Source organism: Phascolarctos cinereus, unplaced genomic scaffold (genome assembly GCF_003287225.1).
Source record: "Phascolarctos cinereus isolate Bilbo 61053 unplaced genomic scaffold, phaCin_HiC Scaffold_4;HRSCAF=312, whole genome shotgun sequence".
NCBI classification, from domain to species: Eukaryota; Metazoa; Chordata; class Mammalia; order Diprotodontia; family Phascolarctidae; genus Phascolarctos; species Phascolarctos cinereus.
The window spans coordinates 89,271,088-89,286,601 of record NW_027555847.1 but is presented as its reverse complement, the minus strand read 5'-3'; the positions used below and the strand labels follow the sequence as shown (position 1 = coordinate 89,286,601).

Here is a 15,514-nt window from a genome sequence, read left to right as displayed (position 1 = left end):
TGAACCCAGTTTTGAGAACTCCAGGTACAATGTTGTTGTTTCTCAGTACACCACCCTTCCTCTCCTAATTCAAAGCAGAAGCTCCACTCCTTGGAGTCCTGGGGAAAGTTGTTCAGGGATTGCCTGCGGACTGAGCCATAAGGTCACCCTAGCTCCATGCATGACTCTGCCATCCCCTCAAGTTACCATCCTCCCTCTCCTCTTCACACTCCTAGAAAGACTCATCTACATGGCCTCCAGCCTTTCTTAGCCATTTGTCTACCACTGCTGGTCACCCTCCCCTTCTCCTTAATACTCTCTCCCATTGGCTCCTGGGACACTCCTCTCTCTCAGTTATTTTCCTATTTGCTTGACCCCCTCCTCAGTCTCTTTCACTGGTTCTCCACCCTCTTCTCAACCCCTAAACCTCTGTCCTGTGCTCTCTGCCATTCTCTACACTGTCTTGGTGATTTCATCTGCTTCTACAGGTTCAATTATCATCATACAGTCGTCATACAGAAGACTCCCAAATCTAAATAACCAGCTCCAGTCTCTTTCCCGAATCAAAAAGTTAATCAATCAACAAGGATTTACAACTACCTACCAGGCCACTGCTCGAGACACTAGCGAAACAAAATAAAAAATGAAACAATCTCTGCCTTCAAGGAGCTTACATTCTACGGGGGAAATGAGATACACATAAATAAGTACATAAACTAGAAGGTGATTTGGGGTGGAGATCGGTAAGGGGGAGGGCACTAGCTGCTGAGGGAATCAGCAAAGGCTTCTTGTAGAAGATATTGACTGAGCAGAGTTTTGAAAGAAACAAGGCATCCTATGAGGCAGAGGTGGGATCAGAAGGGAAATGGAGTGTGGTGGGTGTGAGGTGCAGCAAGAAAGCCAGGATAGGTGAAGTGGAGGGTAATGTGTAATAAAGTTGGAAAGGTAAATTGGGACAAGTTTGTGAAGGGTTTTAAAAGCTAAACAGAGGAATCTATATTTGATACCAGAGGCAATAAGGAGTTTATTGAGGAGGTAAGTGACGCACTCTAGCACTTTAGGAAAATAACTTTGGTGGATGTGGGGAGAGACTTGAGTCAATGAGGAAGCTATTGAAATAGTCTGGGCAAGTAACAGTCAGGGTCTGAACTCATCTCCCAGCTGCCCGATGGACATCACCTGGCTGCCCTTCCGGCATTTCAAGTTAGCGTCCAAAACAGAACTCATGATTTTCCTCTTAAAACAATTCCTCTGACTTCTTACTTCCCTGATTCCGTTGGTGAAACCACCATCTGTCTTCCCAGACCTTCAGGTTTGAACCCTCAAAATCAGCTGATTCCTCCCTTTCTCTCGCCCTCCACATTCCATCAGCCGCCAAGTCCTGGCAATTCGACCTCCTCATCTCTCATACCCAGCACCTTAGCTCCACTCACATAGTCACCAGCTTAGAGCACGCCCTCCAAACCATTATAAACCCCCTCTTAATTTGTTTCTCTTTTTCCAATCTCTCCCTCTCTAATCTATCCTCCATACAGCTGCCCAAACTGTCTTCTTAAGGCACAGGTCTAACCATATACTGACCTTCTCAAAAAAAAAAAGTCAGTGGCTCTCCATTGCCTCTAGGAAAAAATATAAATGCTTTAATTTGACATTAAAGCCCTTCACAATTTGACTCTTTTCATTAGAGTGCAAATATACTCTGGGCAGACTGGAATATTACTCATTCTCTCAACTCAGCATGTCATCTCTCATTTCCATATCCCATACCTATAATGGCCTCCAGCTTTATCTCTGCCTTTCAAAAGTCTTATCTTCCTTTGAGGCCCACCTCAGGTAGCACCTTCTCCATGGTGCCTTCCCTGATTTCCAAGTTAAAAGTATTCTCTTCCTTCTCTAGTTTCCTAGAGCTCCTTGTCTGGCCCTCTTCACTGTTTCCACCACCATTGTCTTCTATTATCCATGTGTTGTACCCCATCCCATCCCTACCATCCAGTAGAATGTATGCTCCCTGAGGGTACAAATCCATTCTTTTTCTCTTTGGACCTTCAGAGCTGGGCACAGTGCCTTCCACGACCAGAGGGGAAGACACTGGACCTCCGATTTCATTAGTACATGGTAACAGTTCTCAAAGTGTGGTTAGGAGACCCTTGAGGGTCCCAAGACCTGCTCAGAGAGTCTGTGAAGTCAAAACTATCTTTGTAATAATATGAAGATATTTTAGCTTCTACTATGGTAAGTATAGACAGCTATACCCATAAACAAGAGTCTCTGGCAAGGTCCTCAATACTTTTTAAGAGTGTAAAGGGGATCTGAGACCAAAAGTTCAATAGCTCCTGGTATATAGAACTTCCCCAGGAGGAAACTCCCCCTATAATGCTGGTCAGCCCCTTCTCTGCCACTTAAGGAGTTGCCTAAAGCACTGAGAGGTTGTGACTTACCCAGGGTCATACACTATGTGTCAGAAGCAGGACTCGACCCCAGGTGTTTCTAGCTTTGAGCCAACTCTCTCTCCACTACACCAGGCTGCCTTACTCACAGAAGATGCTAAATAAATGTCTGCAGCACAGATATACATGCCTAGCATACAGTAGGTGCTTAATAAATGCTTGTTAACTGACTGACTGTTGAATGAATGAATGAAATGAAAGAATGAATAGATGGATCAGGTGATACCAGGAAAATAGTTTTGACCCAAGCTTGAGGGACCCAAAGGAAGTAAGAAAACCTCACTTCTCCAGGAGCATAAGGGGCTGAAAGTACAAACACAGCTGAGTTCTCAAGGTGGAAGTCATGTCTGGGAGTAAGAATAATAATAATTTCCATTTCCATAGTACTTTATCCCATACTTTATAAGCCATAACCCTGAGAGGTAGGCAGTTCAAGAATTATTATGCCCAATTTACAGATAAGAAAACTGAGGGGCACACACATACACACACACACACTCACACATACACACCACAAGTTAAGTGACTTGCCCAAGGTCACAAAGCTATAAAGTGTCAAAGTTGAAACTCAGACTCAAGTCTCTCCTAACTCTAAACCCTGTACTCTTGTCACTACACTTCACAGCCTTTTTAACCTCCAAGGACTGGGGCCCAGAGAAGGGTCCTGCAGATTAGAAAGGGGATAACTGGGGCAGCTGGATGGCGCAGTGGATACAGCACTGGCCCTGAAGTCAGGAGGACCTGAGTTCAAATGCGGCCTCAGACCAAACACTTGACACTTACTAGCTGTGTGACCCTGGGCAAGTCACTTAATCCCAATTGCCAGAGAGAGAGAGAGAGAGAGAGAGAGAGAGAGAGAGAGAGAGAGAGAGAGAGAGAGAGAAAGAAAGAAAGAAAGAAAGAAAGAAAGAAAGAAAGAAAGAAAGAAAGAAAGAAAGAAAGAAAGAAAGAAAGAAAGAAAGTATAACTGCTTATGTACCAGGTTAGAGAATCAGAGAACTATAGAACCATAGAATCTCAGAGCTAGAACCTAGAAGGAAATTAGAGTAAGGAAAAGTTCACTTGGATGATTCTCCAGCTCTAGAACTCTGCTTCTAAGCATCATCCCCTCTCTCCTCCTTCCCAGAGGTATCCCTACTCCTCACTAAAGCTAATCCCTCTCCCTGTGCCCTCAATCCCGTTCCCTCCTGCCTCCTCCATCTCTTTTTCACCCATCTTCAGCTGTCATCTTTTATCTGTTATCCTCATCTTCAGCACTGCCCCCTTTCTCCATTGTCTGCAAAAACGTTCAGGCCTCCCCCGATCCTAGAAACAACTTCTCCTTTACCCTGCCCCTCTCCTCCTACTATCAGCCCATCTCTCTTCTTCCCAGAAGCATTTTGTCTACATTCACTGCCTCAATAGCCATTCCTTCCTCAAGCCTCTGCATCCTGGCTTTGGCAGCCTCAACCCTTCTGAACATGCACTGCTAACCACCCCTTTCCTGCTTCATACTCTCTTTCCTTGGCTTCAGAGACTATACATGCTCCTGATTCTTCTCCTACCTCTCCCCCTGTTTCTTCTCTGCCTCCCTCACTGTTTCCTCATCCATCCTTTCCCTAACCTCTAAGGTAGCTGTTCCCCAAGGCTCTGTCCTTGGCCGTCTTTTCTTTCTCTTTCCACTCTCCTTTGATGACGATCTCATTCCCTCCTGTGACCTCTGCTACTGCCTCAATGTAACCAGCTCCCAAACCTGAGTTCCAGTCATCCAATATCACCCATTACTTGCCAGGATATTCCACAAGCACCTCAGACCCAACAGGTCCAAAATGGAGCTCATTATCTTTCCCCCTAAGCCTGCCTCTCCTTCTGACCATTCTATCTCTGCCTGTGGCACCACCATTCAAGAGATCTCCCATACTCCCGACCTTGGGTCTCTCTGTGGTTCTCCTGACCCCTCACCACTCAGCTCCAATGAGTAACCTGGCTCTGAAGTGTCTATCTCTGCAACATCTGTCTCCTCTCTACTCTTGCTCCCATCACCCCAGCACAAGCCCCTGTCAATACCTGATTAGATGATTGCAGAGGCCTCCCAATGGGTCCTCCTGCCTTTCCTCTCCCCTTGCCACCAATCCATCCTTCACATGCTGCCTGAATAATCTTCCTACCACATACATCTGATCACGTCGCTTCTTTGCACAGAAATCTCCAGCGGCTCCATATCGCCTCCTAACGAAAGTTCCAATTCCTCCACTTGGATTTCAAACCTCCTACAAGCTGATTCTCCTCTCTTCTCCTAGTCTTACCTCTTATTATTTGCCTCCAGGTACTATATCCTAGTAAGCCTGGACTATTCACTACCCCTTGTATGCCTCCCTCAGTACTGTCCTACCCCTGTGCCTTCACTAAGGCTGTCTCCTATGCCTGGAATGCCCTTTTTTCCCTCTTTGCCCCTTGAAATCCTAGCTGTTGCTGTCATTCAGTCATTTCAGTGGTGTCCAGCTCTCTGTGACCCCATCTGGGTTTTTTTGGGCAAAGATACTGGAGTGTTTCGCGATTTCCTTCTCCAACTCATTTTACAGTTGGGGAAACTGAGACAAATAGGGTTAAGTGATTTGTCCAGGGTCACATAGATAATAAGTGTCTGAGGCCAGGTTTGAACTCAGGAAGATGAGTCTTCTTGACTTCAAGCCCAGTGCTTTACCCACTCTGCTACAGAGCTCTCCTTGAATCTTAATTTTCATTTAAGAATCATCAGTCTAGAGCTGGAAAGGACTTTAGAGATCACCTAATCCGACCCCCTCATTTTACAGACAAGAAAACTAAGGCCCGAGAGGTTAAGTGATTTTCCCAGGGTCAGTGAAGAGTAGCTAAGTAATAGAATCTATGCTAGCCCAACACAAAGGAGGAAACAGATCCAGAAAGGAAAAGGGTCCCTATGGTATGATGGAAAAGAATGGTGGGTTTGGAGTCTGAGTATCTGGGCTCTAACTCCAGCTCCAAGACTTGGCCACCTGTGTGACCTTGGCCAAGCCACTGTTCTCTGGGACTGTTTCCTCATCTGCGAAAGGGCTAGATGGCCTCAAAGGTCCCTCCCAGATTAAACTCCACGATCCTGAGGAAAAAATCCAAGTTCCAAGCCCTGTGGGTTGGGTCCTGTAAACATCATTCTCCTCTATAAGTGGAGGCATCTCAAGACTGGATTCACAAGCACGGGATGTAATGCTCCTGTAGGATTCTATGCGGTACTTTTGAATGTTTGTGGATTATCCCCCTGCCAGACTGCCAGCTTCCATCTAATCTAAACTCCGCACCTGCCCTGAGACTGAGCAAGCCCGGTTCTCTGCTCCCAGCAGGCATGGGATAACGACACCTGTTGATGTTCAAGTTGAAGAACAGGTGGTGAGGCCTAGCCCCCTTCCTGACTCTCAGACCAAGGCTCTCTCCATTTGAGTTAAGTGCAGAATGCGCTGGGGGCAAGAAGAGGATAATCCTGGTGGTAGAGAGGAGAGGATCCCTGCGTAATTTAGTAGGGACCAGGGAGGTCCTGGAGCATGGGGCGGGGGGGGGGGATCCCAGACAGGGGCACTTACGGGGCAGGATCTGGGGGGTGCCTCCCGTGGTGGTGCAGACACGACGGGACACAAGGGGCAGCAGGGTGCTGAGGATGCTAAAGTCATTGACGAAGTAGAAGAAGACATCTGGTGGCTCCGAAGCTGCCCGTCGAAGTTCTCCCTGATCAGCATTCTTGATCCCTGGGCAGGGGAGGGCACAGGGTATCCAGAGGGAGGATTTCACTTCAGCTGCCCTGTATCCCTCCCCCACACTCCCACAGCCCCTGTGACCCTACTCACCCACTATCCAGAGGGAGGATTTCACTTCAGCTGCCCTGTATCCCTCCCCCACACTCCCACAGCCCCTGTGACCCTACTCACCCACTGCAAACACCTTCACTCCCTGTCCCTTCAGCCTCTGAGCTGCGGGTTCCACCTGGTCCTGAGACTTCCCATCAGTGATGAGAATGCAGACCTAGAAGAAGAGGTGGGTGGCATCAGGGTTGGGGGTGGAGTCAGCAGGTTCACAAGTTGCCAAAGATAAGAGGTGAAGGGACAGAAATAGCTATGGCCTCCAGGGTCAGTATATAGAGGCTAATGAAGCCAAGGGTGGGTTGGGTCAGTCAGGGTTAGGGACTGGAAGACAGAGTAGGCCAGATTCAGAGGTTGGAGGTCAGTCAAGATCTAGAATAATCAATCAATCAAGGAGCACTTGTTAAGCACCTACTGTGTGCCAGCCGCTGGAGTAGGCACTCGGTATTCAAAGACAAAAATGAAACTGTACTTGCCCTCATAGAGCTTACATTCTACCCAGGCAATACACAGACAAGCAAATATAAAATATATACAAAGTACATATACAAACATTTGCAAGACAGCACTAGTATTTAGAGGGGTCAGGAAAGGCTTCATGCAGAAGGTGGCACTTGAGCTGAGTTTTAACAAGGATTCTAAGAGGTAGGCTGAGGCATCCCAGACTGGAGGGCAGGCAGGGGCACAGAGACAAGAAGTGAAGAGCGGAGAATAAGGAATTCAAGAAAATCACTTTGGCTAGACTAGAGAATGACCAGAGAGGAGTGATATATAAAAAGGCTGGAAAGGTAGGTTGGGGCCAGATTGTACAGGATTTCAGATGCTAAAGAAGGAAGAAGAAACAAAAGAGGGCCTCAGGAGTTCAATGAGGAGGAGAATGACATGGTCAGGCTTGTGATTTAGGAAAATTACTTTGGCATCTGTGTGGAGGATGGATTGGAGGCAGGAAGACCAATTAGGAGGCTATTGTAATAATCCAGGAGAGAAGGGATGAGGCTCTGAATTAGGGTAGTGGCTGTGTTCAGGAGGAAAAGGTGGCCAAGTGCCAAATGTTACAGCAAGGCCAGTGAGGATAAAGCGTGAAAAAAGACCATTAGACTGGGCAGTTGAGGAATTGTTGGTACTTTTGGAGAGAGTAGTTTCAGTCAAGTGATGAGGTCGGAAGCCAGATTATCAAGATAGTGCCAGCCAGGTTCAAGAGTCAGGGTCAACCCACATCAGGAGATGAGACTCCCTTGGTAGGGGAAGGGAAAGGGCTGAGCTGGGGTGGGGGTTGGGGGGAAACTTGGGCATCAAATACAAGGTTGTAATGTATGGGTCAGAGGCTGGGAAAAGGTCAGGTTCGGGAGAATGGGAGGAACTCTAAGAGGTGGAGAGACCTGGGACAGAGACTAGAAGGAAAAAATTTGGGGGACTAGGGAAGGGCTCACCTTGGGGACAGGCCGGGCGAGCTGAGGCAGAAAGATATGGTCTGCAACGTGTCGGAATCCAGCCCCAGTGCGAGTATTTCCTCCCTTGTAGGTGAGCTCCCGAACTGCTTGGATCACCTCATTACCAGAACCATAGCTATCCAGGCCAAACTCAGTCCTTAGGGGCAGAGGGAAAGGAGGAGGAAGGAGTCCATTGAGCAAGGGAAGCTTCTATCAGCCTCTGAAGGTGTGTTATGGATTTGGGGTCTCAAGGTATCTATCTAGGAGTCTCTGGGAGTTTCTAAGCATCAAGTCTTAGGAGTCCTGGGAGATCTCAGGGGACACTAGGAGTTTCTGGGAATCTGTGAGGGTCCTAGGTGGCCCAGCCCTCACCGTGGGTCATCACTGTACTGCACCACACTGAAGCGGACACCAGAAGGCCCTACGACCTCAGTGAAGGGAAGCACCAGCCCCTCCATGAAGGCCCGGACTTCTCGAAAGTTGTTTCGGCCAATGGAAGAGGATCCATCCAGCAGGAAGACGATGTCAGCAGCATAGAGGTTGGTGCAGATCACTAGGGGTAGGGACATAAGCTCATAGGACTCAGGGGATACCAATCAGTGGGGGAGAACAGTGACTTCAGGAGCACATAGGATGTGGAGAGGTAGGATATGGAAGATGACTGCAGACAGAGGATGCGGAGCACATGGGACATAGAGGAGCACAGAGAAATATAAGGGGACTCAGGACACAGAATTCAGGAACACAGGACATGGAGGATTTGAGTTAGTGGGAGCCATGGATCACAGGGGACACATGTGTCATTAATGGACACATGGAGGAACATAGATCACAGAACTTTGGAAGACATGAATCACAGTAGGCACAGAACATGGGGGGGGGGACACAGGTCCTAGGTTGGGAGATACCTGGAGGTATTCCTTCAATGGTGTCATCTCCCCCCACCCCCTCCCTGGGGTACCAGCACTCTGCTCCAATTCCATCCCACTTAAGGTCTCTCCCAGAGAGGATATGGATTCATCTGCATATATATAAATCAGGACCTGAAGATGGAACAGAGAATAACAGGGACCTGGGGCTGGGGCTGGGGCTCAGCTGGAGCTGTATATCTGGGGGTGGATTCCTCACCTCCTCCCAGGCCTGTGGGGAAGGCAGAGTTTGAGAAGTTTCAAGTTCAAGAAAGGTTTAGAGGAATTTAGATATTAGTGGGACTTGGGGACTCAGGTCTGAGGAACAAGGTCTTGAGGTCTGTCCATACCTCGACCTCTCTCCCCCTGTCCTTTCACTGACACCAACAGGACTCCTATGAGGACAGTGAGCAGGAACCAGGGCTTCATCCTGGGGAGGCAATATCAGACCGGAGGGATCAGGGTGCTTTCTAACAAACCCTCACCAGGAGAAAAACACTCCCTGTCTTGGCCTCCACTTTCTGCCTCTATGAAATGAGGGGATTGAACTACATAGCCCCTAAGATCCCTTCCAGCTCTGATGTTCTATTCAGCAGCCCCTGTCCCTGCCACATCTGGTTTGTGTCTGACATGGCAGGGGAGGGGGGACAGGTAATGGTATAGACCATCCCTCCCCTCAGATACCTAGCAAAATGTTTGGGAGAGGGATTCACACCCCAGAGGAGCTAGCATCATAGGGAAGAGGCAGGAAGGATGTGGACCCTACCCCTGTGGGCCCACCCATCTCAGACTGCAAAGTTAGTGGGTTGGGGGGGGGCCGGGAAGGAGGTTGGGAAGAGCTGGGATGTACTTGGGTGGCTCGGGGTGCCAGGAGGAGCACAAGAAGCAATAAGGAGGTCGGGGTAGGCTTCTAGGGGTTTATCTCTGGCTGAGGAAGAGGGGGATTTCTAGGAGGGGAAGGTCTCTCCAGGATTTCTCAGTGAGGACTATGGGTGGGCACATCTTTCAGGGTCCTCTTCTGAAACAGTCTCTCTCCCTGAGGAAGTTTCCCCGGGTCTCTCCCTGGGAGGTTCCTCTCCAGGACAATCACTGGGGGTGCGGGTGAGGGTGGGGGTGGGGATGGAGGGGAAGATCTCGGGAGGAACAGAAGTGAGGTGGGTAAGCAGCCCGAACACCCTGCAGTCAAATTCCAGGCGGCCGCCTGGGGAGTAGAGACGGGGAAACTGAGTTCCACTCTCTGCTCCACACCCACCCCCCGGGTCTGGCCTGTTACCTGGAGCTGTCCATCTGTCCAGGGCTCGGCAGGGCCAGCTCCGTCCTCCGGCTGCCCCCGCCGCCTCTCTCCGTCGGAGAAAAGTCCCCGAGATCCCGCGGGGCGGGGGCGGGGAGGAGCAGGGCGGACCTAGGCAGGCCGGCCCCCCGCCCCAACACCGCCCTGCTCCTTCCCTCGGACAAATCCCGTCCTAGCCGCCGCCCGGGGAGGGAGCTGGGTCCCCCTCTCCACACCCCTTCCCGCCCCGGGCCGGCCTGGGCGGGGGAGGAAGGTCTGTCAGAGTCCTGAAAACTGGGGCCTGAGGCCTCCCCTCCCCAGACCGCAGTCATCACGCCCCTCAACCACGCCCCCTCTCCCCCTGCCCCGCCCCCACGGACTGGGTCAGAAACTTGCCACTCCGAAGTCAGAGATCAAGATCAGGAATGCTGCGCCCTACCTGCGCTCCTCCCGTCCCCAAACTCTCCCTGCTGCAGACTCCATCCGTGGCTTGGAAAGATGTCAGAGGACCTGGGTTCGAATTCTAGCTGTGCAATTTACTACCTGGGTGTTCTTAGGCGTAGTATGTCTCACCTCTGGAAATGCAGTTTCCTCCTCTGCAAAATGAGGGGGTTAGCCTGAGATAGACTCTAAATTTAGTCTCTTCCAGATGCTAGGATCCCTCCCCTCACAGATATTAAAGTCCTATTCAAGCATTCCAAGTCCAGTTCAAATCCCACCATCTCCAAGAAGCTTCCCTGATTTTCTCCTCCTCACCCCCTTCCCCTCCCCCAGCCCAAGGACCTCTCCCCACTTTGAGATCCTACATATTCCCACACTCACCTCCAACACAAAGGAAACCTTCTTGATATCAGACCCACTTGATTGGGCCATGCCCTGCCCCCTAGAAACAGACCTCAGGGTCCCTGACTATGAATCGACTAAATGAGAAAACTAGAACTGCTTCTATCTCCTATCTTCTATCAGTTCAGCTCATCAGGAGGCTTGGGATCAGGAGACCTGGGTTTCAATCCTGGCTCTAACCCTTATTAGCTATGTGACACTAGGTTGTTTCACTTGATTGTCAGTTTTCCCATCTGTATAATGGGAATTTCACTTTATAGAAATGTCAGGTGTTATTGTTACCATTGTTACTATTATGACAGGGCATAGGGGATTGGAATTCACGCAGTGCCAACACGGCACAGTGGAGAGTGACAGATTTGGGTTCTGAGGACCTGAGTTCAAATCTCAGCTTTGCACTTACTATTTTCTTAACTTCTCTGGGCCTAGACACCTCCTCTGTAAATAAGGAGGTTGGACGAGATGACCTCTAAGATCCCTTTTGCTCTAAACCTATGATTTTACGAAGAGCATGGGAAAGGGATCTTGGCCGCGGCTGTACACTGGCAGATGGACTGGGAGGTGGGTAGGAGTCTCAAAGACAGCAGGGCAGTTGGATCTTGTGGAATGGTTTCAGGAGGGAGGGAGGCTACAGCTGGAGGTGACTCACACCCAGTGCCCTCCTCCCCCTAGTCACAAAGAAGCAACCGCAGACAAGGCCCAGGGGCAGGGAACCTTTTCCCTTCTCAGACACAGGAAGGGGGAGAGGTGGTAAGCCTTTGGGAAAGAGGGAGGAGGGAAGATTCCTAGCTGCTTCAGTCCAGTGAGAAACTACCTACATCCATTCTCTAGCAGTGAAGACTGAGGCTGTAAGCAAGACAGAGCCTCTGACTCACCTTAGGAGTTGGCACTGATGGGGATTGGGGGAAGAGTCTAGAAACCACCCTGGACACCTGGCAATCCTGCAGACCCACCCTTGCTTGACAGACCTGTGGCTGTGTGCCCATCCTCAAATGGATACAGTGGAGGGAAGGGGGAAGTCAATGGCAGAACTGGGAGAGGCCCCCATGGAAGACAGGGCTCTCAGGAGCCAGCTTCTCACGTGAGGGAAATGTATGAAACATGCATGTACACATACCCACATATAACATCATACATGTGTGTCCCAGTCCCCATTCCATGGTCCCCTCAGTTCTTTCCAGGCAGGGGATGCCATCCAGCTGTGCCACTAGAGGAGGCAGGGGGATAAAGGAGGGGGGGGGTGAGGGAATCACCCTTCCCAGATGTAAAGGGGATGGACCACCCACAGGGACAGCTCACTACAAAGGAATCTACCCAGAAGCAGCCCACGTGGGGGGGGGGTGGCACACATGGAAGGACTTCAGTGCAGGGAACCCCAGGCTACCCTTAGAAGGCCTGATTCAAATCAAGTTAGTCCCAACCTACAGGTCAGCCATAGATATATCTCTGTATCGTTCCATGGCTCTACACAGAAGAGACTTTTTAGAATTTCACCTCTTCCCATTCCCCTTATTCATAGTTATCAGAACTGGAAGAACCCTTGGAACATAGCACATAGACTGTCAGAGCCAGGAAGGACCTTAGAATCCAGATAACAACATCAGACTGGGACAGGAAGTAAGAGATCATCCAATCTAAACCCTTTCCTTCTGTAAAGGGAAAAACTGAGATGGAGAGGAAGAGTCACTTACCCAAGCTCAGTCAGCCAGCAGTCTGGTTCAAAATCCTACTTCAGACTTTCACTGCTATTTGACCTTGGGCTCATCATATATCCTTTGTGCCTCAGTTTCCTTGCCTGTAAAATGGAAACAATAGCACTACCTCCCAGAGCTGTCATGAGGATCAAATAAGAGGATGTATGTAAAGCACTTTGCAAACCTTAGAAAGCATTATATTTTGATTAAATGTATATTATGTATGTAATATGTGCAATGTACATATGACTATGTAGACTAATTATATCCATTATTATTAGGGGCAAAGCTGGACCTAGGGCCTAGGTCTCCTGTTTCAGAGCTTCCAGGTTCTTTCCACCCCACTGTCTGTCTCACCTTTCCTTTCTATAGCTCTGGGCCCCAAGACACTCAGATCTCTCTCCAGCCCTGATGTCTCACTGAGCTGCAGTCAAGGTTTCTCCAATTGCCTGCAGGGCCTCTCCTGGATGATCTACCAGTGCCCATCACTGACCCAGCTTATTTCCTATACACTCCTACTTCAGAAAATCCATCCCCAGGGCGAGCCAGCCTCCCAGTCACCGACACTTGAAACCCCCAAATCTACGCCTCCTCCACTGCTAGTCTCAGGCATCGAATCACTTGCCCAATCCTGCTGGTTCTATCTAGTCAGGTTACATAGGTTCTAGGGAGCAGAGCCAGATTCAAACCCAGGTCTTCTGACTCCAAATTCCTACACTCTTTCCACTACACAATACTGCCCCTCCCAGACTAGGGGAAGGAGTGGTGGGATGCTCATGCCAAGGAAAGCTGCTTCTGTCTGGCAAAGGGCCCACTCCAAGCCTGCTGGGGGAGGGGGGGAGTGTGTTGAAGGGCTGGCCCCAGCTCCCCCAGAATTCACAGTTTCTGGGGGACAAAGGTTGGGCTGGGGAAGCCACTGGAGCCTTAGCTGCCAGGGAGCCCTCAGAGACGAGTCAGCACCTGCCTGGCTGCCACCTGGAGATGGCTGCTCCCCGCCTGCCATCACCTGCCCTGTGCCTCCCTATACCTGGGCCTCAAGCCCACACCTTCCAGACCCGCACATAACTTCAGGAAAAGGGTAGGGGGTGGTGGCACAGAGCCAGGTATGGGGCACAAAATCTCTTTGGTCTGAGAAGGGGGGATGTTGGAGTACCCATTCTGTCCAGACCCAAGGAAGGGAAGAGGGGGGCAGCAATCCCTACTTCTTTCTCCTCCTGCCTAGGGGTGGGGTAAGGAAGATGATGTCAGGGAGATGGTGGGGGGAGGTGGGAGAGGAGCTGCTTCTGTTGAATTGGCTACCAACTCCTTCCCTTCCCCCAGCTTCCTTTTCTCTTGAAGTGCCAAAGCAATATATGGAAAGGAAAGGGGATAGACACATATAAGGTCATATTAAGGACCTGAATGCCAAGGCCCTACAAATACTCAGTTTCCTGGCTGCCAAAAAAAGGCCAGAGCTAGGTCCAAGTTCAGAGCCCCACCACAGAATCACAGAACTTCAAAAAAACCTGAGCAGGCAGGAATCTCCTCTACAGTGTTCCTGACAAGTGGTCATTCAGCATCTAGTAGAAGACCGGTTCCCAAGGCATCCCATTCCACTTCAGGTCAGTTCTGATTGTGGGGAAGCTTTTCTTCATATAGAGCTAAAATCTGCCTCTCCTAATGACACCTGAAAACTGAATCCCTCTTTCACATGACAGCCCTTCAAATACTTGAAGGCCACATTCATGTCTTCCACATTGTCGTCTCTTCTCCAAACTAAATATCCTCAGGACCCACCCTGGTCTCCAGTTTTATACCACCTTCCAAACGAGGCCTGTGGATGCTTGAGCTACCCGGAGTCCTGGCTGCCAGCTGTGCCCCAGCCCTGACACTGAGCATCCTGATGCCAACCCAAAGTCTCAGTGCGTCAGTGGCCCTGGGGCTGTGCTCTGCAGAGGTCCTGGGAGCTTGACCTCAGAGGCTGAGACATCTGGCACCCCCTGTGGCCCAAGTCATCCATGGAGCCCGAAGGGAAGTGCTTCTCCCTCCCCCCAACCCACTCTGGCACCAAGTTCAAGGAGCAGATGTTCTGAAGAGTCATAGGGATGGAATAGGCAGCTTCTTCCAGTAGCCTCAGAGATGTTTCTGCAAGTCTCTCACTGCCCCAAAGTGAAAACACTGGAGGAAGAAGAGAGAGTCCAGGGACACCTCATACCCAGCAGAGGTCTGGGAACTTTAAAACAGGCTTCACCCCTGAAGCAACACCAAAGTTTCCTGGGCCTGTAATCCTTGGATTGAGTCCCCTTGAGCACTTTCTTTGAAAAGGGACATAATATGGAAGATGATAATAGTAATTGCTGTCATTTATATAGTACGATCAATGGCTTAAAATATTTGAAGGGTTGCTATATGGAAGAGGTTTGCTCGCAGCTCCAGAGAGCAAACCTAGGACCAATGTAAGGGGAAGGTGATGTGAGGAAGGGGAAGGAAGGATGAAGGTTCAAGGAATTTTCTTGTTCCTTGTGTATTTCTACTTGTAAGGGAAAAACTTCTAATAAGCTACCTTTGGAAGTGGTGAACTCTCCATCACTGGAGGTTTCTAACCAAAAGCTGAATGACCAACCACTCATCGGTTACCTCCTGGCCATTTCCAGACCATGCCACTTACACTGTGCATGTCTTGAACTCTGCTCCGGGGACCCTGGGCTTAGAGAGACGAGCCATTACATTGGGTACAAGAGGAAGGCTCACAAAGGATAACACTATCGCTCAGAAGTAGCTGGGATGATGATCATGGACAAGAAAAGGAAGGGAGAACCATCTACACAATTACTATTTGGCTTGTCTCCCTCTTTCCCCATTCCCCTGCCACTAGTGAACATCATATTCAGACTTAGTAAGGACACGACCAAAATAAGGAAACAGGAGTTGAAATCCAAAGTACTCACAATGAGATGAGAAGAGAGCATGGAGTTGCCCACTCCAAGTTAAAGCAGGTCCAAATGAATTACATCCTATAGAGATCAATCTAGGACTTTTGAGAACAGATAACAGGCAATAAATGTTCGTGACATGCTTACCATGTGTCAGGCACTGGGCTAAGAAGTAGGGATACAAAT

At 49.6% G+C, this 15,514-nt stretch overlaps 1 protein-coding gene and 1 long non-coding RNA gene across 2 annotated transcripts in view; both read right to left on the bottom strand.

Annotated features, from left to right (window-relative positions):
* The window catches only part of COL7A1 (collagen type VII alpha 1 chain), a 59,760-nt gene extending 49,568 nt beyond the window's left edge, over positions 1-10,192 (bottom strand). Inside the window, 6 exon segments of the mRNA XM_078152403.1 lie at positions 5,999-6,160; positions 6,341-6,434; positions 7,702-7,858; positions 8,074-8,254; positions 8,960-9,039; positions 9,883-10,192. Of these exon segments, the coding sequence (XP_078008529.1) occupies positions 5,999-6,160; positions 6,341-6,434; positions 7,702-7,858; positions 8,074-8,254; positions 8,960-9,039; positions 9,883-9,896 (688 nt within the window). The 5' untranslated portion in view covers positions 9,897-10,192.
* Positions 10,193-10,270: 78 nt separating this feature from the next.
* LOC144456627 (uncharacterized) lies at positions 10,271-12,506 on the bottom strand. The gene is made up of 3 exons (XR_013485625.1): positions 12,414-12,506; positions 11,840-11,929; positions 10,271-10,475 (listed from the first exon to the last, which is right to left on the bottom strand). It is a non-coding gene; the product is annotated as an uncharacterized LOC144456627 (long non-coding RNA).
* Positions 12,507-15,514: the final 3,008 nt, after the last annotated feature.